At 40.2% G+C, this 25692-nt stretch overlaps 1 protein-coding gene across 1 annotated transcript; it reads left to right on the forward strand.

Moving 5' to 3' along the window:
• Positions 1-497: 497 nt before the first annotated feature.
• Positions 498-12120, forward strand: BTNL2 (butyrophilin like 2). Its single transcript, XM_037844307.1, has 6 exons — positions 498-576; positions 2176-2523; positions 5245-5526; positions 6644-6664; positions 10475-10822; positions 11831-12120. The coding sequence occupies exons 1-6, from the start codon at positions 498-500 to the stop codon at positions 12118-12120; spliced, it is 1368 nt and encodes a 455-aa protein (XP_037700235.1).
• Positions 12121-25692: the final 13572 nt, after the last annotated feature.

Raw genomic sequence — 25692 nt, forward strand, 5'->3', positions numbered from 1 at the left:
TTCTGCTAGAGGCACCACTTCCCCTGCTCTTCTCTTCCTTTTCCAAGCCATTCCCTTGAGTGATGTCTTCCTGGCTGCAGCTTTGGGACCCAGAAACTTCTTGCTCTTTCCCCTACATCTAGGAAACTACTGAGGAAGGACTCTGAGGAAGGGGCTCAGAAGAGGAAGAGAACATATATTTGATGCTTACAGCAGATGGGCCTAAGGAATGTTTTGTTTTGGTTTGGATTTTAATATTGTCCCTTTAGCTCAGAAGTGCTTTCCATTTCAATCATGGCCTCAAAAATAGCTTGAAGTACAACAGATTAGGGAAGAGATCAGGAGGGATCAACAACTACAGAAAATTTAGCCAAGCCATTTTGTCATTTATGGGGAAGGGGTTCCTGTTGATGGCCCCCATAAGATCACACAACCAGGGGAAAACACAGAGGATGCCTGGTGCTTTACAGCCTGATGGAGGTACAGTCCTGTTTTCTGTTGTGTTTGCTCCAGGAAAGATGGTGGATTTTCCAGGGTACCATCTGTCTGGGGCAGTTGCCTCCTTCTTCTTCATCCTGCTGACCATGAGGCCATCAGGTAGGGTTTCCTCCTCCCCTTCATTGTACTCTAATGCCCCCGTGGTCCAGTCTGGATGCAGAAGTCTAATCTTAAAACGGATAGTAAAACATTTAATTAAGAGTGTGGATTCAGGGACCAAGTGCTCGTGTTCCAAAAAGGGCCCCTCCTCTTCCACCTGTATCCCTTTAGGAAAATTATTTAAACATCGTATGTCTTGGTTTCCTCATCCTTACGGTAGGGATAATATCAGCACCTATGTCTCATAGGCTAGCACAGGATTTAGGATCAAATGGGATCATTCACAAAAAGCACTTGCATCAATGCCTGGAACATATTAAGTTTTTTATCGTTTCTCCTTTTTTCTGTGCAGGTTAGCACTTTAGGAGGCAAGAAAAGTGGTTGCTTTTCTTGGTAAATTAAACAATGAAAAAACACTCAAAAATAATAGACAAGAAGGGAGCTCCCAAGAGAAGGACTTGGAAATCTCAATAGCCGAATTTTGTCCATCAAAATATTGTAACTTGAAAAAGGATTTACAAAATTCAGTGTCAGAGGGAAATATCAGAGTCTCATGGAAGATGTTGCTTGATGAAATGGGAAAAAGATGGGATAGCAACTTAGGAGGCATAGGCTCTGGACTCGGTGCTGCCCCAAACTATGGGATACAGTGAAGTTGTCTTTTCCTCACAGCATTTCAGTTTCTTAGTTTGTAAAAGAGGCATCCAGATGGTAATACTTCAATTCTAGATTAATATTTAGACTCCACAGCAAATAATTCAAGAATTCAAGTTCTCTGCCAACCTTTCAGATAGCATCTAATTGATAGTGAATAGAAACCAAGCAATGTGAGGTTTCTTCTTAGGATGACTGAATCTTTACAGAGAAAGTGCTAATGGCCCTGGAGCAATTTTAGCATAAGAAAGAACATAATATACATAACATTAACTTATTTTTTAAAATAGCATATGAATTATTGAGCATATCTTGAATTTGCAGAAAATAATGACAGAGGTCTAAAACACTTAAAATTTCATTGAAAGACTCAAACTAGATAAACCACTGCCCTTAATCCCCCTCGCTTGTCCTCAGAAGAACCGGATTGTATACAGCTCCCATTAACTAGAGTCTTGCCCTCTCCAGAAAAAATTAAAATCCGTTTCTTTAGCCAATGCAAGAGCAAGCCTGAAGAGCTGAAAAATCCAATGAAGTGATTTATCATGTGGAGTTTAGGAAAAGTAGTTATGGTATCAATAACTAACAATAATACATTACCCGATTTAAATAAGTCAACTTACAAATAACTCTATTTGAGAATAACAGAAACCTGGGGTGGTGGTTTTAGTAACTTAAAGATGAAAAAATTGAGGTTCCAAGTCTGAAAGCTTGGAATTTTAGCATTCCTGCTCAAATTTTTGAACTGCAAGTTATTTTCAGTACACAGAATTGTCTTGTAACAACCAAATGTGCAAATCATCATGCTGGATATCTCTTTAAAAAATGAAAATAAAGGCCTCACTCCTCCGGGTGCCTCTATTTTTGATAGGTTGGGCATCCCAAAGCAAGCATATTAAGCCTCTGGTTGACATTTTCTGGTCCTTCTTTCTCACTATTTTGTAGATGACTTTAAAGTGATTAGTCCTGCCCATCCTATCTTGGCCAGGGTGGGGGAAGATGTCTTACTAACCTGTCAGCTGCTCCCCAAGAGGACTGCACGGCACATGGAGGTGAGGTGGTACCGCTCGGAGCCCAGTACCCCTGTGTTTGCACAGCGGGACGGAGCTGAGCTGGCTGAGATGCAGATGGAGGAGTACAGAGGCCGCGTAGAATGGATAGAGGACAACATTGCAGCTGGAAGTGTGGCTTTGAAAATTTACAACATCCAACCTTCCGACAATGGGCAGTATTGGTGCCGTTACCAGGAGGAGAGCTATTGTGGAGAAACAAGCTTGGAGCTCAAAGTAGCAGGTGAATATTCAGGAAAAGACACAGGGCCTTGGGAGAGAAGTATAGTAACTTATGGTAAGCTTATTGACAGTAGCATTCCCTTTAACCATCAAAGCAATTCCTAATGCTCAGTCCTCTAACTGCATTCATTTGAAGGCAAGTGATCATGGAGCCTTCAATGCAAACTCACTTATAAAATATTTTGACAGATTTAACTTACATGATGTTTACTATTCTTAAGGATTATTTTAAATGCATGAAAGGTTATCATTAGCAATTTTGCTGATGCACAAATTTGTGCCACAAAGGCTGTTGTACGAGAGCAAGTCAATTCCTGAGTGAGCCCAGCTGACTGCCCAACGTTGGTATCCCACTGGAATTTGTTGTTGTCTACCCAACCTCATATATGCAGTAGCTGAGATGGGAAAATCTGATATCTTTGTGCAATGCCTCCAGTTAGAAAGCTAGTGATGGGACTGAAGACATTAAGAACATTGTGCTTTTATGTAGATTGTCAAATATTAAAATAGTGTTCAATTAATTGGGGATTCACAGATGGTTTTGGACATACCCAGTGTGAATGGCAAGGGTTTGCACAATGCTATGTATTTGCCAAGCAGAAAGGAGTGAGGATGAAATAGGAATCTCTCTTATGGACAAAACAGTATCTGAAAAGTATAATTTCATATGGTTCCCTGACAGGACTATCTCCTCCACATGCTAAAGAGAAAATCAGGCAAATCCATTTACCCGCCAGGGAAAGAGTTACCATCTCTGGTAGATGTTGTTTCCTTCTTTATTCCTTACTACCCTGTTTTCTCTAATATCTTTCCTTAACACCCATGACTATAATTATTACTGCTATTATGTTCAAGGTGATTCAAGATGGATAAAATAATCCTTGTGTTGCTGAATTGGCTGGCACATACAAATGCATTTTGCTGTTGGGGACACCTGAAAATAAGCTGTGGATTTTCTAGGGCTCTAGGTGAAGGGAGTGATACACTTGTCCCAGCAGGTGACAGCGACAGAATTCCCTTCTATGGAAAATATTGTTAGTTCCCTTTGTTGAGGTTCAGGAATTGTAGTGCTGAATAGGGAAGGAATCATGCTTATATAAATTTTTCTAAATTAGGATTTCTCAAGAACATTTTTCCCATTGAATGGAATATTTGGACACCAGAACTCCTCACGGAGCTTCCCATTTCAAAACCTTGAGTTGATACTTGCTGCCCAAAATCAAAATCCCCAACAGAAGGAAAGTGTAGGAATGGAGGTGACTTCTGACTATATATCAAATATTATGTTTAAATTGGAGCCAAGAAATCATCTAAAATATCAAAGTGCCTTACATAGTTAAGGTTAAGATGAAAAAAAAGAGTTCATGACATGGAGGAGCTCATGAACAAATTACAAAACATAATTGCATGTGGTAATAGAGACATATGCAAAATGTCATTATGTCCTAGCAGACTGGTGTTTTGATGGGCTGGGACCTCTACCACAGGACTTGCCCTTGGCAGGACTGTTGCAGCAAAGGAGTGGCTAGGCCTGCCTATAATTGTGCCTAAGAGCCTCCTCCCAAGTGCCTCTTTGTTACTCAGATGTGGCCCTCTCTCTCTAGCTAAGCCAACTTGGCAGGTGAAATCACTTTCCTCTCCCCTATGTGTGATCTGACACCTAGGGTAGTGTATCACCCTGGCAACATGGAATATAACTCCCAGGGAGGAATCTAGACCCAGCATCATGGGATGGAGAACATCTTCTTGACCAAAAGGGGAATGTGAAAGAAATGAAATAAGCTTCAGTGGCAGAGAGATTCCAAAAGGAACTGAGAGGTCACTCTGGTGGGCACTCTTATGTACCATATAGACAACCCTTTTATGGTTCTAATGAATTGGAATAGCTAGCAGTAAATACCTGGAACTATCAAACTACAACCCAGAAGCCATGAATCTTGAAGATGATCATATAAAAATGCAGTATATGAGGGTGACAATGTGATTGGGTAGCCATATGGACCACACTCCCCTTTGTCCAGTTAATGGATGGAGGAGTAAAAAAATGGGGAGGAGGGAAAAAATAAAAAAGGAAGGCACGCAGTGCTCTTTTTTACTTTGGTTGTTCTTTTTCACTTTGGTTTTTACTCTTATTGACTTTGTGTGTGGTAATGAAAATGTCAAAAATTAATTTTTGTGATGAATGCACAACTATATAATGGTACTGTAAACAACTGAATGTACACTTTGTTTTGTGTGACTGCATGGTATGTGAATATATCTCAATAAAAATGAATTTAAAAAATGTAAGGTTAATAACAAGCCCTAAAATAAAAGGGGAGAGAAAAGAAGAGAAGCTAATTAAAGTGACTGCTACTGGTAAGTGGGACTGGCAATAGAGGTAGACTTTACTTTTTGCACTAAACTCTTCTGTAATTTTTTACTTTATTTTTTGCCATATGAAAATTTTATTTTAATAATTAAAAATTGTTTAAAATTAAAAAAAAAATGTCATTATGTCCACCCTCCCTTGTTCCATTGTCTGGATCTGAAGAAAAATACTGATCAGATTCTAAAATTGAAAGAACCAGGCTTGGGGAGAATGTAAAGTAGATTTAACTCAAATTTGAACAGGAAGAAGGCTTTGGACCATACTCTGTTCCCAGGCCCTTGAGCTCCTGCCCTCTCCCTGTAACCGGTGTCACGGAAATCTTATTCTCCATGGTTTTGCTTCCATGTACAGGTCTGGGATCTGCCCCCAACATCCACATGGAGGGACGTGTGGAAGGTGGAGTCCAGCTCGTGTGCACTGCCACAGGCTGGTACCCAGAGCCCCAGGTTTACTGGGAGGACATGGAGGGAGAGAAGTTGCTGACTGGCTCGGAACATCACATCCAAGATGAAGATGGCCTGTTCTATGTGGAGGCCATTCTTCTTGTCAGAGATGCTTCCATAGAGACTGTGTCCTGCTTCATCCACAATGTTCTCCTCCACGAAGAGAAGGGAGCAGTGATCTCCATCCCAGGTTAGTACTCTCATCTCTAGCACCAACATGCTCCGATTAACAGGAAATGCTGCAGGGGCTGTTTCATAACACATAATAATGTTTAAAAGAAAAAAATGTGGCATTTAGTAATATGTATTAAAAGCTACAAAATATAACTGGGAATTTTGATTGAATAGCTATTAATGGTATTTCAGTCATTTTCAAGTCTGGGTAGTTTTGTTTTTATTTTTATTTTTTTATCTTTCTGCATTGATTTTCTTTACTCACAGATGCATCATGTTGTAAAGAAAATAAAACTACATTCTTTCCAGTTAAATGTTTTTCTATACTGTGTCGTGATGATTAACTCAAGGAATTGATCATATGGAAATAATCAGGGATGGAGACAGCTATTTATATAATAGACCCTTAATTACAGCTTCATTTATAAATAGCAGCAAAACAAATAAATACTGGTGCGTTAAATGTCTTACGTAGTATAAATTATAGCATTGTTGAAAATGACATTTTCAAATGATTTTAGTGGTTGAAAAAATTCCCATGATATATCATTCAATGATCAAAATTACATCTATCTACCTGTATCTGTCTCTCTATCATTCTGTCTCTCTATAAACACACATTCCCAATCATGCAAACATTTTTGGCTTTAAAAAATTAAAACTGCACTAAGACTTTTGAGAAATCCTATGTATTTAGGTATAAAAATACAGTTGTTTTTTTTTATAAATGGATATAGGGAAAAATAAAAAGGAAATATGTATATACACACATGTATATGTTCTATCAGTTAGTTGCAATTATAGATGACTGCCTGGGTCTATATATTTTATACCATGTTTTTATAAAATGAACATATGTCATTTTTATAGCTGATACGTTAAATATGAGCAGAAACAAACAGAATCATGGGGTGGTAGAAATGAGAGCATTTCTGTTGTGCAGAGAAAGGGAACAGCTGTGAAACCAGGTGATTGGTGGGAAAGGATCAATATTTTTCTGCATTTTTTTTTTTAATAAATTGAGTTTTCCCATCAAATGTAGGGGATCTTGCTTTTATTTTTTTTGAAAAAAAATTTTTTTCCCCTTTCCTTAGACCAAATTCCTTACCATGTTGTTCTCTTTCTTTTACCAGAGAAACTCCAGACCGAGCTGGGTAAGTAGGGCAGGCTGCCCACGCTACCTGGGAGGGTCTCTGCCCTTGCGGATGAAAGGCGCTGCTCCAAGACAAAGCGGGAGGGGCCTGTGAGCGCCTCGGGGTCCGGATGAGAAACCCAGGCAGGACTTTAGGAAGTCTCAGGTTCAGTTAGTACCCGAGGGGGCCGGCAATGTGGGGACCCCACAACCTCCACCAGGGCTTCTTCCGCGACGTCAGCTGCCGCGCTGGGGATTCCAGTGAGGCCCAGATGGACGCCCGGAGCGGTGCGGAATCGTCCCTTTTCGGTGTGGTGGGAGGACAAGGAGCAGCCCTTGGTGCGTGGGGGACGGCAGGGCGCAGCCGTCCGGGCTCTGGAGGGCCTTTGAAGGCGCGTCTGGTTTGAGCGCTAGGGCGTCATCGTGAGGGCTGCAGGTCGCCCCTAGGCTCCACTCTTTAACCCCGCTCTTGGTTCTTCCCGTCGCTGGTTCTGTGCCTGGTCCTCATAACCTTGTCAGGGAGCTGCTGCTTTCCCAAGTGCAGCTGGGACCCTGTGACTGGGGCATTCATTTTCCTGTTTTCTCTTTTTCTTCCCTTGCAGTTGAACCCAAGTTAAAGTGTCTAAAAAATGAACAGCTGATGTTTGAACCTCATCAGTTTCTCCTTTAACTCCTTATCGTTTCCCTCCTTTCTACGACTTTTGCTCCCAGGCCATGACCACAGGCCTGCCCTCTGCCCAGATGTGCAGTGACCTGTATCATTCACTCTCCCCTCCCATCGATACTCTCTTCTCCATGTCACCTGTTAAAGGGATGCATGTGTGTGTGCTTGTGTGCATGCACTTTAGGTGAGCTCAGGCACAGCCTTCAACCCACATGGGAGGTACCAGAGGCTAGTTAGACACCTTCGACCCCATCAGAGCAGAAAGATAAAAGAAAGGGCTGCAGGAAGGTCAAAGGTGACTCCACAGTCTGAGGAGTTCTGCACACCTGTGAGCCTTACCTTTCCATTCTGATCCCCTTCCGCCTGGGGCTGTATATGCACCTGAGGAGACAGAAACCCTGACTGGAAGAGCTTGCTGGCTACAGATCAGGAAGCCAAGCCGGTTTTGGGGACAGGTTGGTACATGTCTCTGTCACCGAGGAAGATTTCAGGTGAAGAGTCACTCACTCTAAGTCCTCCCAGCTGAATCCACATACCCATTGGAGGCTCAGCACAAGAAGTACCGTCCCAAGTCATGCTATTCCAGTGAGCAGGACACACCCCTGAACTTCCAGGGACCACAATAAAACAAGATGGAAAGACAGAGCTTCCTTTGCTCCCTGTCAAGTGGGGGAAGGAGGGCTGCACCCTCCGGAGCTGTGAGGCTGTACAATTGAGCAACCAGGAGTTTCACAGCTGCCCCTGCATTATCCTTATGATTTAGAGGCTCAGAGGTAAGGACCCACCCCAAAGGGCCACTGGCAAACCGAACTCTCAGTACAAGTCCTGAGACTGAAATCCCAGTTCCTGTTCTGACAAATAATACTATTGGTTTAGAAAAATAATGAGTAGATCTTTAAAATATTTATTATATGCATTACAACATGTTAAGTGATTTACAGGAGTTATTGCATTGTATTCTTAAAATAATTATAAAAGATAGGTAATAGACTTATCCTTATTTATAGCTGGGAAACAATTGTAGAGATATAGGTGGTTTGCCAAAAATCACTACACAGCTGTCATGTTTACCTTCTAACCTATGTCTGACTTCACAGTGCAACTTCTTAATCCCTGTTGTGTGAATTTGGCAACTCATTGATCTCTATTTTTCTCATCTTTAAAGTGAGGAAGTTGAATTCAATATCTAAAGTAGCTTCAGCTTTAAAGAGTCTAGAGATAATGATAATATAACTTAGCATATTTGAGGTAGGAGATGGCCCACTTAATCAAATATGGTGATTGAAAAAGGATTATATGTTACACTGAGTAACTTTCAGATTTCAGGCTTAGCATGTAATTCTGCGTACTTCACATTTCTGAAGGAATTTCAGTTTTTCGTGGATATTCAGAAGGCATTTCAAGAACATACATGTACGACACAAAAACAAAACAGAACAAAAAAATATAAGCACAAATTGTGTGGAAGACTGTATTCTATACAGAATTGTATAGAAAAAAACACAAAAGATGTGTATTATGCAGATCTGCTATCAAAGAACTCATATTCTAGTAGAACGTCAATTATTAACCAAAAGGACTGCATGATTTATCTAGAACTTTACACTAGTTTTAACTTGGATTTTGGAAAAACAAGAGTTTCATGTATCTATAATTCACCTAATTAATGATTTCCATACTTATATTTATCTTCTTTAAATCCATATTAAAAACAATTTTACCTCCTAATTACCTATGTCTGGCAAGCTAAGTCAGTTTGAGATTTGATGTGTACCACAGGTGAGGGACAGGGGAGAAAATCATCCAATGGCTGACAGAAATGAAGAAAGAGTCTGTTTTATTAAGTAATTTGCTTTAAGACACCTGGATGGAGAAGCGTGCAAATCAATTCCTAACTCATTTTTTTTCTCTGATCCTATTTGTCTTCAGATTTTAACAGATACATATGGAATGGAGATAAAATATTTTAGGTAACATTGGAGGACAAAGTGAGCACAATATTTGGAATAACTAGGAGTCTAATTGTAGCTTATATTGCAAGGAGCAATCTGAAAAGTAGAACTGTGTGAATGGCTGATTTCCTCTCTCGAGAGGCTTCCCAGCAAATGTTGGCTAATGACATAAAGGTGACATTACACCTTCAGTCTTATGTTGACTCCCATCCTGGGAATCTGTGACATTATGCCTGAATTTCTCTTATTAATGATGATAACTTGTGTGAAAGCATTCTTACCAATTGACAGAGAATTATGACTACCATTTTGAATAAAGCAAAGTTGGCAAGGCCAGGACCTAATGAGAATTCAAAGTATAACATAGCGTGGATCCAAGAAAAACCTGAGAAAATCTTCTCTACTCTCCACAGTGAGAGGTTTAGATGCCTTTTGTGCATCCATGGTTGTTTTGTGCTCTGTATATTGTTTTGTGCTTTGTATATTATAAGACCAATTCTTGGTCTTATAATGTTTCTCAAGGTCATCTGAGATTGGTGAATCCATTTTGTGTCTGAAATATGGTAGCTGGACCTACATTATAAGTTATTTTAAAAACAAATCTATGGGAAGAATTTTTTTAACTATTCTTACTGAAAATCCACCTGAGACACTTACCAATCACTTCCCCATTCCCAAGGCAGAGGGTGGAATTGGCTCCAACATCCTCAAGTCTCACAGGCCCAAATGCCTCCATTCGCACTGCATGGTTATCCAGGGATTTGTAGAGATTATTTTGTTTAACCCCAAATTGGTAGTAATATCCAAATTTTATTACTGAAGAAACTGAGGCAAAGGGAAATTAAGAATTAATTTAAGGTCATCTGGATTTGAAGTGATAGAGTGTTGATTTTATTCTGGGAGTTTTCACTGCAAAATTCTTTTTTCTATTTGGATATAACTGAAAAATATAGATAGAAACAGATATAGGGATATAGGCGTACAGGTTTAAGTGTACTGATAGTGAATTTTGCAGGACAGATACACAGCATGGATGGTTCTGCTTTGAACAGGGACAACGTCTGTACTGATTTCACCAAGCCCCCAATGAATGACCCTACACCTTAGAGCTCCCCAGGATGCCCATGGGTTCCAAACTCTAGTAAAGCTATTCTTGCTGATGACACTGTTTCTCCATTTTGAGTCTTGCTTGTGTTTTATGTGTCATATTTAACAGCGTCCTTCCAAGTGATTGGACCTTCCCTGCCCATCCTTGTTGAAGTGGGAGAAGATATACAACTGACCTGTTACCTTACCCCCAAGGCTAATGCCCAGAGCATGGAGGTGAGGTGGGTCCGATACCACCGTTTTCCTGCTGTTTATGTGTATGTGGATGGGGACCATGTGGCTGGAGAGCAGATGGAAGAATACAGAGGGAGGACAGCGTTGGTGAGTGATGCCATCGTTGAGGGGAGACTGACTCTGCAGATACACGACGCAAGAATTTCAGATACTGGGCAGTACCGGTGCCTTTTTGAAGAAGATGGTGTTTACCAGGAGGCCAGGTTGGACCTAAAGGTAGCAGGTGAGGAATTTAAATGGATATTTTGGATTTAACACCTGTTATTATGGCTTTAACATGCGAGTTCCTGGAAATTTTCACTGGCATCTCAAGTTTCTTTTATGCACATTCATCCTTTAAATTAAAATTGAACACTCTGATGTGCAGGAACTGTGAGAAATACAAAATGTCTACAAACTGAAAAGGACCAAATTTAAGTCTTTGAATATAGAACATGCATCCTTCCTAGTATCTTCAAAAGGTGACCACATATTTAGGGAAAACTAAGAATTTTATTCTGTAACTTTATACAAGACTCATTATTTTATAAGGTGTTAAAAAATTCTGGAAAATGTGTAGTTACTAGGAAGTGTAATAATTTAAAGAATAAACTAGACCCAACAGGTAAACAAAATTGTAAATATTGACAGTTTTGCCAGGGAGGGATGAGGAAAGATAAAACTACTTCGGACATGATGAGTTCCCACTGTCTATATTTGGGAGTAAGAAATGATTTTCTGAGGTTAGCAAATGACATTGTGGACAAAGGTGACAATCTTGAATGATCAGCTGTTTCTCCCATGATTTTGAACCTAAAGTAATAAATTTAGGAAATATAAGCAGGGACACATGTTGTAAAGTTAAATGGACCTCCACCAATTTCATGTCATTGGATGTAAGTATTTGTAAGATTTTCATCTTCGAGAATATTCTCTTACTCTCTTACATCCTGTCCATGTGAGCCAAATCTTGGTCAAAGTTACATTATTTTCAGGATTAGAAGAAAAATGTTGGGTGTGAGCATTTGTCTTACCTCTCAATCTGTCCCTGCATAGCTTTAGGAATAATAAAAAACAAAATTAAAAGCAAAACTAGGCACAAAAACCCTCTAGCCAGTCTCATTCCCAGTTGGAATTTAATGCCCTCTTAAGCTTTTCTTTCTTCCAGGAGCCCTCTGATGCCCCTCTTCTCACTCAGTGAAGTCACTGACCCTAAAACCCCAGGTTTTAGCTCCTTTACTCTCTTCTCCAGGTCTAGGCTCGTCCCCACTCATCACCATGGAGGGGCTGGAGGATGGAGAAATACAGCTGACATGCACTTCGGATGGGTGGTTCCCACAGCCCCACGTGCAGTGGAGAGACATGGAAGGGCAGGCACTGCCCTCGTTCTCTGGGGCCCTGACTCAAGGCCGTCACGGGCTGTTCCACGTGGAGACATCTCTGTTGGTCAGAAACCTCTCCACGGTGAACGTGACCTGCTCCATCAGCAACCCTCTTCTGGGTCAGGAGAAAAGGGCAACTTTTTCTCTTTCAGGTTGGTAGTTCCGTACATTCCTCTTGGCTTTGGGAAATAAACTCATACTTACTCATTTTATTTTTCCTCTGATTTTTATTTTCTTCTCTCTGATGAAATATTCTGCTCTCTCTTGCACAATTGGCTTCAGGAGGCATAGGAAACCCCCTGCTCTGATTTTCTCCCTCACTTCCCCAATGAGAGCCGATAAGTTCTCTTGTTGGGTGTACACTAAATTCTAAGTTGACCCTTTCTCACTCTTCCTACACAGTCTCTTCTTCTGATGTGAAAACAATCACAGCACTTTGTTTTATTCCTCACGGTAGATTTTCTTCTGAATTAAAAGTTAAGTTTCCCTTACACCATCTTTATGATTTGGGCCTGAGTTATTTTCCCCTTTTCCCATCCCAGTTACTCCAGTGACTATGGTGGTATAATCAGCAAAGGAGGGGAAAAAAAAACTCTGTGTGTGTGTGTGTGTGTGTGTGTGTGTGTGTGTGTGTGTGTGTGTGTGAGACTGCCTGTCTGTCCATCTGTCCATCTGCCTGCCTGTCTGTCTTTCTGGGAGAAATAAGCGATAAAGCTACTCAGCTTGCACAGGGTAGGGAGAAGTAGACCCTTGAGAGCCTAATTGTTCCCCTTTCTACAGCCTTGTTGCTGCTCAGATAGAAAGTAGAAAGGACATTCTTGAAACTTTTGTAATTTCATTATTAATGGAATTCTTGGGTTTCTATTGCAGAATGCAGGACGCCTCCTTCATGGCAGATGCTGCTCATCTGTGGATTGCTTCTTGCTGGGGCTGTAGTCCTGAGTGGGAGGAAGGGCTGTGAAAAAGGTAAGGTGGGAAAACAGAAAGAGCGTGGAGAATAATCTGCTGTGGAGTTTACTGCTTGCTTTCGCCTCTCTCTTTTGCAGTTACATATGGGAGACATCAGTCAATATTCAGTAATTCAGGAAACATATGAGAGTCCTGGGCTTACATTCCATGTGTTCAAGGATCAGATCTGTATGAGATCAGAGCTTGCACTGCTAATAGAAGCACAAGAATTAAATAAAATAATTTGATCTCCTAGTGCCTATTCCCAAGATACCTAGTTAAGGAAGAGGAAAAAATGTTAGGGAGATAGTCATCCTAGTTTTCAAAGCTGAGCTGAGATTGAACTAGAATATATATTCTGTTGGCATGAATATTTCTCTAGGATCATTAAAAATAGGGTAGCCACCTTATTGGTGGTTCTTGCTCTTCGGCTGAAGGGTTCCTCAGGAGCTGATTGAGAGGCTGTTTTATGTGTCCAGAAAGTTCTTCCACTTTAAATTTCTCATGTCACTGAACCTATTGTTTGCCAGTTTGCATATCAATATCATGAAATTAATATTTTTATAATATTTCTCCCTACCCACCCCCCAAAAAAACTACTGATTACTTATTAGAATGGGTTTTCTTTCTCTACAGTGAACGTGACACTGGATCCAAATACAGCTCACCCAGAACTCATCCTTTCTGAGGGAAACAAATGTGTGACCCATGGACATTCTTGGCAGAATCTTCCAGAAGTCCCCCAGAGATTTGACTGCCTGCCCTGTGTGCTGGGCCAGGAAACATTCACCTCAGGGAGGTGGTACTGGGAGGTGGAGGTTGGGGACGGGATGGGATGGTTCCTGGGTGTTGTCAGGGACGATGTTGTGAGGAAGGGGAGCCTCTCTCTGTCACCTGAGAATGGGTTCTGGGCAATGGGCTGCTACGGAAATGAGTACTGGGCCCTCACCTCTCCTCCAACCCTTCTCTCCCTGAAGAGGGCCCCTGGGCAGGTGAGAACCTCCCTCGACTATGCCTCTGGACGCCTCTCCTTTTATAACATGACTAACAAGTGCCCAATCTACACCTTCCCCAAAACTTTATTCTCTGGACCTCTGCACCCCCTCTTCATTCTTTGGTCCCCTAATGTAAGTTCTCCTGACATCCTTCCTGCACCCAGGGGGTACTTGGCAGTCCCTCCAAGGAAAACAACCACCTTGGACTCTGGAATCCAGGGACATATTCCAAGTCCCAGATCTTTTCTTGTTTCACCAACTGCTCGAAAGGGACTCAAACGATCATCGAGGTGCCGAGTCGAGAGTGCTTTAACCTCACTCCGGCTTCATTTCTGACCTGGAGACTGATCCCTTCAGAGAGCCGTTCTGTTCCAGGATCAGATATCATCAGATTTCTGGTGACCAAAGTATACTTAGAAAATCCGAAAGGTAAATGCAGTTTAGCCTGGAGAAGGAAGGCAAGGAATGATCAAGCATTTGGTCGGTTTCTTTAAAAGGATGACAATAAATTATCCATGTATGTGGGGCTCAGGAGACAAAAAATACAGTTAAAAAGAGTGAGAGAAAATATAGCTGAATATGAGGGAAAAAAACTGATCACTAAGATGTAATCTTGAAAATCATATGAAGTATTATGGAATGCCTGCTCTAGAGAAAGTTAATGGAGGACTTGGAGTGGGGGAAATGTTTAGAAACTCCATTCCAAGAAAAAGACTAATTATGCATCATGCACATGAAAATAGAAATTTTATTTTTAGAGCAAAATAAATGCGACCACTTAAAATCAGTAATTTATCAAATAAATGAATATAAGCAATAAATGCAACATAAAATATATTTTGTTTAAAGTCATAATGAGTTAAAGAAGAGGAATTAGATGTGGAGGAAGAAAGAATGTGAAATAAAGAGGCTTTTGAAGTCTTAAAATCTTCTGAAGTGAGATGAGGAACTCCTGAAAATGTTACTCTGCTGCTTTCTAGGATAAAACGTCGCAGAGTATCATTGTCCTTCAAAGACTGACAGCATTCTGGAGTTCTTTTCCCCAGTCATATCATATTTTTTTCTCTGTTTTTAAATTCATAAATTTATGTTTGAAGTATGTAGTATTTTCTCACTAGAATTTACACATTTTTGTAACTGCATTATATACCCTTGTGATTGGAATATTTTTATTTATATTTTTGGTGACTTAAATTTATTAGTAAATATGCTTTCCCTGAATATATTTTTGACATGTTACTTTATTTGGATTCAATATAATTGGAAGTGCCTTATTTTATAATGTGTATTTCCCTGAATATATTTTTGACGTGTTACTTTATTTTGATTTAATGTAATTGGAAGTGCCTTATTTTATAATGTGCGAAAAAATTAAAATCACTGTTCATTTCTTTGAGTCTTCCTCATCAATCTAGCTCTTTGTTTCTTTGTCCTGTGCCTTCGTGCAAGCCCTATATATGAATATATTGACTTTTCATGGAGAAAGTCTCATGAAAATGTATTTTATCAGTCAGAATCTTTTACTATATATTAAGAAACATGCTTTCCCAAATTGGAGATTGACTTTCTCAGTTCTAATTCCAGCTAGAAAAGCTGCAGAGAAGGAGATGGTGGAGTGACCTGCCTCTTCCCCAACCCCCACCACCACATTGGAACAGCTACTGGGGCTGATGGATGAGGAGTAAGATGGACCCACATAACCTACAGTCATCCACAGTGTAAAGTCAGTTGTTCACAGTATCATCACATAGTTGTGCATTCATTACCACAGTCAGGTTGTAGTCATGTGAAAATATGGCACCTCTCTGAATAGGTAAAAAGATTGAGTAGATCACAGTTTGAGAGAGAGGACTGTAAGAAACCAGAGAGACTAAATTTGTTAACACCCTGGCATGACTCTTTCCTTATTTACCTGTGAGGGTACTGATTTTTCCCTACAACACAGAAAAGTGCCTGGCATATATTAGTTGATCAATAAACTTTTGTGAATGCATGAATAGATTCATAAAATGGATAGTTATTGTATACCTTATGTGTAAAATGCCTTGTGCAACACCCTAGAGATACAATACTTAATAAGACATAATTCATGCCCTCAGGTATTTCTTTATTCTAGTGGAGTCACCATGTTTTAAATATTTTATCATGCATTCATAAACTCTACTCAAAACGGGATTTTCAGAGTAGACCAGCAATAAATACTTAATTGACCATAAATACATGGAACTTTGAATAGGGAATGAGATCTAGTTGGTTTGTACAGGTTAGGGTGAAACCCCCATACATCCCAAAGTAATGTGGGCAGGAATAAAAATGTATTTGTAAAGCCCCTCTGAGGGACTGGTGGAAAATGTGACAATATTAAACTTCCCCACCTGGGGAATTACTGATATTCTCACAAGCTTTGGGGTTTACCAAATTAGAAGGCTGAGTCCTTGAGCTTGTGGCTTCTCTTATGAAGTTTGTTGCTGGAAAGGAGAGGCTAAGCCTACTTATAATTGTGCCTAAGAGTCACCCCCAGATAACTTTTGTTGCTCAGATCTGGCCTCTCTCTCTCTAAGCCAACTTGGCAGGTAAACACACTGCCTTCTCCCCTACATGGGACATGACTCCCAGGGGTGTAAATCTCCCTGGAAACATGGGACATGACTCCTGGGAATGAGCCCAGACCCAGCATCATAGGACTGAGAAAGACTTCTTGACCAAAAAGGAGAAGAGAAATGAAACAAAATTAAGTTTCAGTGGCTGAGAGATTTCAAATAGAGTCGAGAGGTCACTCTGGAGGTTATTCTTTTTTTTTTTTTTTTAAATCTTCATTTTATTGAGATATATTCACATACCACGTAGTCATACAAAACAAATCGTACTTTTGATTGTTTACAGTACCATTACATAGTTGTACATTCATCACCTAAATCATTCCCTGACACCTTGATTAGCACACACACAAAAATAACAAGAATAATAATTAGAGTGAAAAAGAGCAATTGAAGTAAAAAAGAACACTGGGTACCTTTGTCTGTTTGTTTCCTTCCCCTATTTTTCTACTCCTCCATCCATAAACTAGACAAAGTGGAGTGTGGTCCTTATGGCTTTCCCAATCGCATTGTCACCCCTCACAAGCTGCATTTTTATACAACTGTCTTCAAGATTCATGGGTTCTGGGCTGTAGTTTGACAGTTTCAGGTATCCACCACCAGCTACCCCAATTCTTTAGAACCTAAAAAGGGTTGTCTAAAGTGTGCGTAAGAGTGCCCACCAGAGTGACCTCTCGGCTCCTTTTGGAATCTCTCTGCCACTGAAGCTTATTTCATTTCCTTTCACATCCCCCTTTTGGTCAAGAAGATGATCTCCGTCCCACGATGCCGGGTCTACATTCCTCCCCGGGAGTCATATTCCACGTTGCCAGGGAGATTCACTCCCCTGGGTGTCTGATCCCACGTAGTGGGGAGGGCAGTGATTTCACCTTTCAAGTTGGCTTAGCCAGAGAGAGAGGGCCACATCTGAGCAACAAAGAGGCATTCGGGAGGAGGCTCTTAGGCACAACCATAGGGAGGCCTAGCCTCTCCTTTGCAGCAACCGTCTTCCCAAGGGTAAAACTTATGGTAGAGGGCTCAACCCATCAAACCACCAGTCCCCTATCTCTGTGGTCATGTTAGCAACCATGGAGGTGGGGTAGGCGAATACCCCTGCATTCTCCACAGGCTCCTCAAGGGGGCACTACATCTTTTTTTTTTCCTTGGTTTTCTTTTTTTTTTTTTTAACTTTCCCTTCTTTTTTAAATCAACTGTATGAAAAAAAAGTTAAAAAGAAAACAAACATACAATAAAAGAACATTTCAAAGAGACCATAACAAGGGAGTAAGAAAAAGACAACTAACCTAAGATAACTGCTTAACTTCCAACATGTTCCTACTTTACCCCAAGAAAGTTACATAATATAGCAACATTTCTGTGAACTTGCTCCTACTATATCCATCAGAAATTAACAGACCATAGTCATTCCTGGGCATCCCCAGAACGTCAAACAGCTTATCTGTTCTTCTTGGATTATTGTTCCCCCTTCCTTAATTGCTCTCTACTGCTAGTTCCCCTACATTCTACATTATAAACCATTTGTTTTACATTTTTCAAAGTTCACATTAGTGGTAGCATATAATATTTCTCTTTTTGTGCCTGGCTTATTTCGCTCAGCATTATGTCTTCAAGGTTCATCCATGTTGTCATATGTTTCACGAGATTGTTCCTTCTTACTGCCGCGTAGTATTCCATCGTGTGTATATACCACATTTTATTTATCCACTCATCTGTTCAAAGACATTTGGGTTGTTTCCATCTCTTGGCAATTGTGAATAATGCTGCTATGAACATTGGCGTGCAGATACTGTTCGTGTCACTGCTTTCTGATCTTCCGGGTATATACCGAGAAGTGCAATCGCTGGATCGAATGGTAACTCTATATCTAGTTTTCTAAGGAACTGCCAGACTGACTTCCAGAGTGGCTGAACCATTATACAGTCCCACCAACAATGAATAAGAGTCCCAATTTCTCCACATCCCCTCCAGCATTTGTAGTTTCCTGTTTGTTTAATGGCAACCATTCTAATCGGTGTTAGATGGTATCTCATTGTGGTCTTAATTTGCATCTCTCTAATAGCTAGTGAAGCTGAACATTTTTTCATGTGTTTCTTGGCCATTTGTATTTCCTCTTCAGAGAACTGTCTTTTCATATCTTTTGCCCATTTTATAATTGGGGTGTTTGTACTATTGTCATTGAGTTGTAGGATTTCTTTGTATATGCAAGATATCAGTCTTTTGTCAGATACATGGTTTCCAAAAATTTTTTCCCATTGAGTTGGCTGCCTCTTTACCTTTTTGAGAAATTCCTTTGAGGTGCAGAAACTTCTAAGCTTGAGGAGTTCCCATTTATCTATTTTCTCTTTTGTTGCTTGTGCTTTGGGTGTAAAGTCTAGGAAGTGGCCGCCTAATACAACGTTTTGAAGATGTTTTCCTACATTATCTTCTAGGAGTTTTATGGTACTTTCTTTTATATTGAGATCTTTGGTCCATTTTGAGTTAATTTTTGTGTAGGGGGTGAGGTAGGGGTCCTCTTTCATTCTTTTGGATATGGATATCCAACTCTCCCAGCCCCATTTGTTGAAAAGACCATTATGACTCAGTTCAGTGACTTTGGGGGCCTTATCAAAGATCAGTCGGCCATAGATCTGAGGGTCTATCTCTGAATTCTCAATTCGATTCCATTGATCTATATGTCTATCTTTGTGCCAGTACCATGCTGTTTTGGCAACTGTGGCTTTATAATAAGCTTCAAAGTCAGGGAGTGTAAGTCCTCCCACTTCGTTTTTCTTTTTTAGAGTGTCTTTAGCAATTCGAGGCATCTTCCCTTTCCAAATAAATTTGATAACTAGCTTTTCCAAGTCTGCAAAGTAGGTTGTTGGAATTTTGATTGGGATTGCATTGAATCTGTAGATGAGTTTGGGTAGAATTGACATCTTAATGACATTTAGCCTTCCTATCCATGAACATGGAATATTTTTCCATCTTTTAAGGTCCCCTTCTATTTCTTTTAGTAGAGTTATGTAGTTTTCTTTGTATAGGTCTTTTACATCTTTGGTTGAGTTTATTCCTAGGTACTTGATTTTTTTAGTTGCTATTGAAAATGGTATCTTTTTCTTGAGTGTCTCTTCAGTTTGTTCATTTCTAGCATATAGAAACATTACTGACTTATGTGCATTAATCTTGTATCCCGCTACTTTGCTAAATTTGTTTATTAGCTCTAGTAGGTGTATCGTCGATTTCTCAGGGTTTTCTAGATATAAGATCATATCGTCTGCAAACAATGACAGTTTTACTTCTTCTTTTCCAATTTGGATGCCTTTTATTTCTTTGTCTTGCCGGATTGCCCTGGCTAGCACTTCCAGCACAATGTTGAATAACAGTGGTGACAGCGGACATCCTTGTCTTGTTCCTGATCTTAGAGGGAAGGCTTTCAGTCTCTCACCATTGAGTACTATGCTGGCTGTGGGTTTTTCATATATGCTCTTTATCATGTTGAGGAAGTTTCCTTCAATTCCTACCTTTTGAAGTGTTTTTATCAAAAAGGGATGTTGGATTTTGTCAAATGCTTTTTCAGCATCTATTGAGATGATCAATTGATTTTTCCCTTTCGAGTTTTTAATGTGTTGTAATACATTGATTGTTTTTCTTATGTTGAACCATCCTTGCATGCCTGGAATGAACCCCACTTGGTCATGGTGTATGATTTTTTTAATGTGTCTTTGGATTCGATTTGCAAGTATTTTGTTGAGGATTTTTGCATCTATATTCATTAGGGAGATTGGCCGGTAGTTTTCCTTTTTTGTAGCATCTTTGCCTGGTTTTGGTATTAGATTAATGTTAGCTTCATAAAATGAGTTAGGTAGTCTTCCATTTTCTTCAATGTTTTGAAAGAGTTTGAGTAAGATTGGTGTCAGTTCTTTCTGGAAAGTTTGGTAGAATTCCCCTGTGAAGCCATCTGGCCCTGGGCATTTATTTGTGGGAAGATTTTTGATGACTGATTGGATCTCTTTGCTTGTGATGGGTTGGTTGAGATCTTCTATTTCTTCTCTGGTCAGTCTAGGTTGTTCATATGTTTCCAGGAAATTGTCCATTTCTTCTACATTATCCAGTTTGTTGCCATACAGTTGTTCATAATATCCTCTTATAATTTTTTTAATTTCTTCAGGATCTGCAGTTATGTCACCTTTTTCATTCATTATTTTGTTTATATGGGTCTTCTCTCTTTTTGATTTTGTCAGTCTAGCTAGGGGCTTGTCAATCTTGTTGATCTTCTCAAAGAACCAACTTTTGGTGATATTTATCCTCTCTATTGTTTTTTTGTTCTCTATGTCATTTATTTCTGCTTTAATCCTTGTTGTTTCTTTTCTTCTACTTGGTTTAGGATTGGTTTGCTGTTCATTTTCTAGCTTCTTCAGTTGATCCATTAGTTCTTTGATTTTGGCTCTTTCTTCCTTTTTAATATATGCGTTTAGTGCTATAAATTTCCCGCTTAGCACTGCTTTTGCTGCATCCCATAGGTTTTGGTATGTTGTGTTCTCATTTTCATTCGTCTCTATATATTTAGCAATTTCTCTTGCTATTTCTTCTTTAACCCACTGATTGTTTAGGAGTGTGTTGTTTAACCTCCAGGTATTTGTGAATTTTCTAAGTCTCTGATGGTTATTGACTTCTAATTGTATTCCATTGTGGTCAGAGAATGTGCTTTGAATAATTTCAATCTTTTTAAATTTATTGAGGCTTGTTTTATGTCCCAGCATATGATCTATTCTGGAGAAAGTTCCGTGAGCACTAGAAAAGTATGTGTATCCTGGTGATTTGGGATGTAATGTCCTGTATATGTCTGTTAAATCTAATTCATTGATCAGATTGTTTAGGTTTTCGATTTCCTTATTGGTCTTCTGTCTGGTTGATCTATCTATAGGAGAGAGTGATGTGTTGAAGTCTCCCACAATTATTGTGGAAACATCAATTGCTTCCTTTAGTTTTGCCAGTGTTTCTCTCATGTATTTTGTGGCACCTTGATTGGGTGCATAGACATTTACGATTGTTATTTCTTCTTGCTGAATTGCCCCTTTTATTAGTATGTAGTGGCCTTCTTTGTCTCTCAGAACATCCCTGCATTTGAAGTCTATTTTATCTGAGATTAATATTGCTACACCTGCTTTCTTTTGGCTGTAGCTTGCATGAAATATTTTTTCCATCCTTTCACTTTCAGTTTCTTTGTGTCCCTGTGTCTAAGATGAGTCTCTTGTATGCAACATATTGATGGTTCACTTTTTTTGATCCATTCTGCGAATCTATATCTTTTAATTGGGGAGTTTAATCCATTTACATTCAACGTTATAACCGTGAAGGCATTTCTTGAATCGGCCATCTTATCCTTTGGTTTATGTTTGCCATATTTTTCTCTCTCTCTATTAATATCCTTTATTGTACCCATACCGAATTTCTTGAGTACTCAACCTTTCTCCAAGTCTCTCTGTCCTGTCTTTGTTTCTCTGTCTGTAGGGCTCCCTTTAGTATCTCCAGTAGGGCAGGTCTCTTGTTAGCAAATTCTCTCAGCATTTGTTTGTCTGTGAAAAATTTAAGCTCTCCCTCAAATTTGAAGGAGAGCTTTGCTGGATAAAGTATTCTTGGCTGGAAATTTTTCTCACTCAGAATTTTAAATATATCGTGCCACTGCCTTCTTGCCTCCATGGTGGCTGCTGAGTAGTCACTACTTAGTCTTATGCTGTTTCCTTTGTATGTGGTGAATTGCTTTTCTCTTGCTGCTTTCAGAACTTGCTCCTTCTCTTCTGTGTTTGACAGTGTGATCAGTATATGTCTCGGAATGGGTTTATTTGGATTTATTCTATTTGGAGTTCGCTGAGCATTTATAATTTGTGTATTTATGTTGTTTAGAAGATTTGGGAAGTTTTCCCCAACAATTTCTTTGAATACTCTTCCTAGACCTTTACCCTTTTCTTCCCCTTCTGGGACACCAATGAGTCTTATATTTGGACGTTTCATATTATCTATCATATCCCTGAGGTCCATTTCGATTTTTTCAATTTTTTTCCCCATTCTTTCTTTTATGCTTTCATTTTCCATTCTGTCATCTTCCAGGTCACTGATTCGTTGTTCAACTTCCTCTAGTCTTGTACTATGAGTGTCCAGAATCTTTTTAATTTGGTCAACAGTTTCTTTAATTTCCATAAGATCATCCATTTTTTTATTTAGTCTTGCAATGTTTTCTTTATGCTCTTCTAGAGTCTTCTTGATTTCCTTTATCTCCCGTACTATGGTCTCATTGTTCATCTTTAGTTCTTTGAGTAGCTGCTCTAGGTGCTGTGTCTCTTCTGGTCTTTTGATTTGGGTGCTTGGGCTTGGGTTATCCATATCGTCTGGTTTTTTCATATGCTTTATAATTTTCTGTTGTTTTTGGCCTCGTGGCATTTGCTGAACTTGATAGGGTTCTTTTAGGGTTTGTAGACCTATTGAAGTCCTTATCTCCAATTTATCAGATCTACAGCTTCGTGGAGTACACTTTCTCTAACTAACCAGCAGGTGGCGTCCACGAGCCACCTGTTCTCCACAAGCCAGTTCTCACCTGCTTAGCCTTTTTGGTGAGTGGGGGAGTGAGTCTTGTGGGGCCCAATTGGTGTACCAAGCTTGCGTGTGTAGTTGGTGTTGCCTGCCCTGTATGTGGGGCGTGTTTCTGGGCAGTCGGGGAGGGGGGGTGGCCCTAACAATCAAATCTCCCTGGTGATCCTAGAGTTTTAAAGCTGCTGCAATAGTCTAATCCTTCAGTTCAGTCCTGCCACAGTTTGTCTCTGCCACTGACCCACAAGTCCTTGGTATTGGCGTATGGCTCCTGAGACTTGCGAGTGGGCCCCTCTTCCAGGCTGTGCACCCCGGGTCCTCTGTTGAGGGATGACTGTGCTATGTCACAGGTGAGTGCCGTCCCCCCAGGGCAGTTCTGGGCTGCTGGGCTGTGTAGGGAGGCTCCCAGTCTGCTCAAATGATGGCTGACTGGGGCTTTGTTAATTCACACTGCTCCACCTTCCCAGCTCTGGGACAATCAGCTGAGGTTGCAGGGAAGGCTAATGTCCATGCCCAGTTTTGTGGTGTGTGCCTGTTATTTGAAGCACTTCTGTCACACTGGGTTGTCTGGGGCAGCTCTGGGCTATGGGGCTGGTGATGGGCAGGAGTGTTTCCTGTCCACCAGGATGATGGCTGTGAGCGGACACCCCCCCTTTCTTGGGAAGTTGTGGTGTTTAGTGAATTTTCTCAGCCACTGGATTATTGCCTTTTGTCTTAGAGCTCCCTTAGTTCTGCTCTTGACTTGACATGCCCAAATTGCAAGACTTTCGAGCTTTCTGTATTGGGCTTCTTAGAGTAATTGTTTTAGAAAAAGAAAAAAGGATTAAAAAAAAAAAAAAAAAAAAAAGGGCCCTCCTCAGAGATCTAATGGGTTATTGAAATGGTAAGAGACAAAGCAACCAGGGCCATTAAGGAAAGGTCCACAGGGCAGAGAGATCAGCCTTTCTTTGGGATTTGCATATGCGCCTCTGCCCTTCCCCTTTCTATGTTCACCAGAACTCCAAAAATTTTCTGCTTTTATTTTGGAGTTTTTCGTGTTGTTTTTTTTCTATGCCTGTCTCCTCTCTGCTGGGCTGGCTGCTCTCAGATTCTCTGGTGTCTGGTCTCAGTCTATCTATGGTTGGAGTTTGGATCAGTAGAATGAGTTTCCTATAAGGGCTGCCACTGCAGTTCTCCCTTCTCCTTCCTGGAGCTGACAGCCCCTCCTCCCATGGGACTGAGCCTGGCAGGGAGGTGCGCGGGTCCCCTGGCCGCAAAAACTTACAGATTTCACTGATCTCAGCAGTTCGACGTTTTCATGAGTGTTGTATGAAGTATGTCCAAATTCAGATTGCTCTGTGGTGTCCAGTCCCCGCAGTTCCTGGCTTTCTACCTACTTTCCTGGAGGAGTAACTAAAACATACAGCTCACCAGTCCTCCATCTTGCCCCGCCTCTGGAGGTTATTCTTATGTGTTATAAAGATATCCCTTTTTAGTTTTTAGTGTATTGGAATAACTAGAAGGAAATACCCAAAACTGCTGAACTGCAACCCAATAGCATAGATTTTTGAAGATGATTGTATAACTATGTAGCTTACATGGTGTGACTGTGCAAATGTGAAAACCTTGTGGCTCACACTCTCTTTACACAGTGTATGGGCAGATGAGTAGAAAAAGGGGAATAAAAAGTAAATGAATAATAGGGGGGTGGGTGGGGGATGGGATGTTTCAGGTGTTCTTGTATTTTTATTCTTGTTCTTATTATTTTATTTTATTTTATTTTTGGAGTAATGAAAATGTTCAAAAATTAACTGTGGTAATGAATGCACAACTCTATGATGATACTGTGAACAGTTGACTGTACACTGTGGATGACTGTAGGTTATGTGACTATATCACAATAAAACTGAATTTTTTAAAAAAGGAATTAATCCATGGAGCTTGGTGGTGATTTCAAGGTCATTGCATTGTCAGAAACTGGGGGACTTTGTTCTTTACTGATCTTCTTGATTGCAGACCCTTTTTTCCTGTTGATCTGCCCATAGCAATATGACATTATCCCTAGCAATATCCCTGACATTCCTATGACTTTGGTTTCATTAGATTATCTACCTTCATAATTTCTTCCATTGTTCTCCTCCAGCCTATAGTCTCCAATCCCTGAACATAGAAGGACAAAACCCCATTAAAATGACTGGAGAAGTGACAAGTAGGAAAATTCTGTTGTAGAATAAAGCATAAATTTAGGTGAGGGAGACACCAAAAACTCATTTGGAACTCATGCTGACTGCTCCCAACTGAACCCATTTTCCTTCCTACCTATTTCAAAGTTACAGTCCCATTTGTTCCTACTTCATTGTCACTTCCATGCATAGGACTCTTGTGCCCAGAAATCCAAAAATCATCCTTAAATCCCTCCTCACCCACCATGTCCATTTGATTAAGCCTATTAATATTTTCCCATTATTCATTTACCCCTCCACTGTCTTTATGACTTCTGCTTGCATTATCTAAGCCCTCCCTTTACTGTCAGTGGGGTTAAGTTTATGGGGTCTGCATTTAAATGCCTGGGACCAAATACTGGCTTTGCCATGTAGTGGCTGCGTGACTTTGTGGCTTTCCCCTCTGACATGGAAGCTTTTTCATGGG

Source organism: Choloepus didactylus, chromosome 7 (genome assembly GCF_015220235.1).
Source record: "Choloepus didactylus isolate mChoDid1 chromosome 7, mChoDid1.pri, whole genome shotgun sequence".
NCBI classification, from domain to species: Eukaryota; Metazoa; Chordata; class Mammalia; order Pilosa; family Megalonychidae; genus Choloepus; species Choloepus didactylus.

Bases quoted from the DNA above. Each gene is read 5' to 3' on its own strand.
- BTNL2 (XM_037844307.1), top strand. From the start codon at position 498: ATGGTGGATTTTCCAGGGTACCATCTGTCTGGGGCAGTTGCCTCCTTC. The intron at 2,524-5,244 runs GTGAATATTCAG...TTCCATGTACAG, and splicing joins CTTGGAGCTCAAAGTAGCAG to GTCTGGGATCTGCCCCCAAC. The intron at 10,823-11,830 runs GTGAGGAATTTA...TCTCTTCTCCAG, and splicing joins GTTGGACCTAAAGGTAGCAG to GTCTAGGCTCGTCCCCACTC.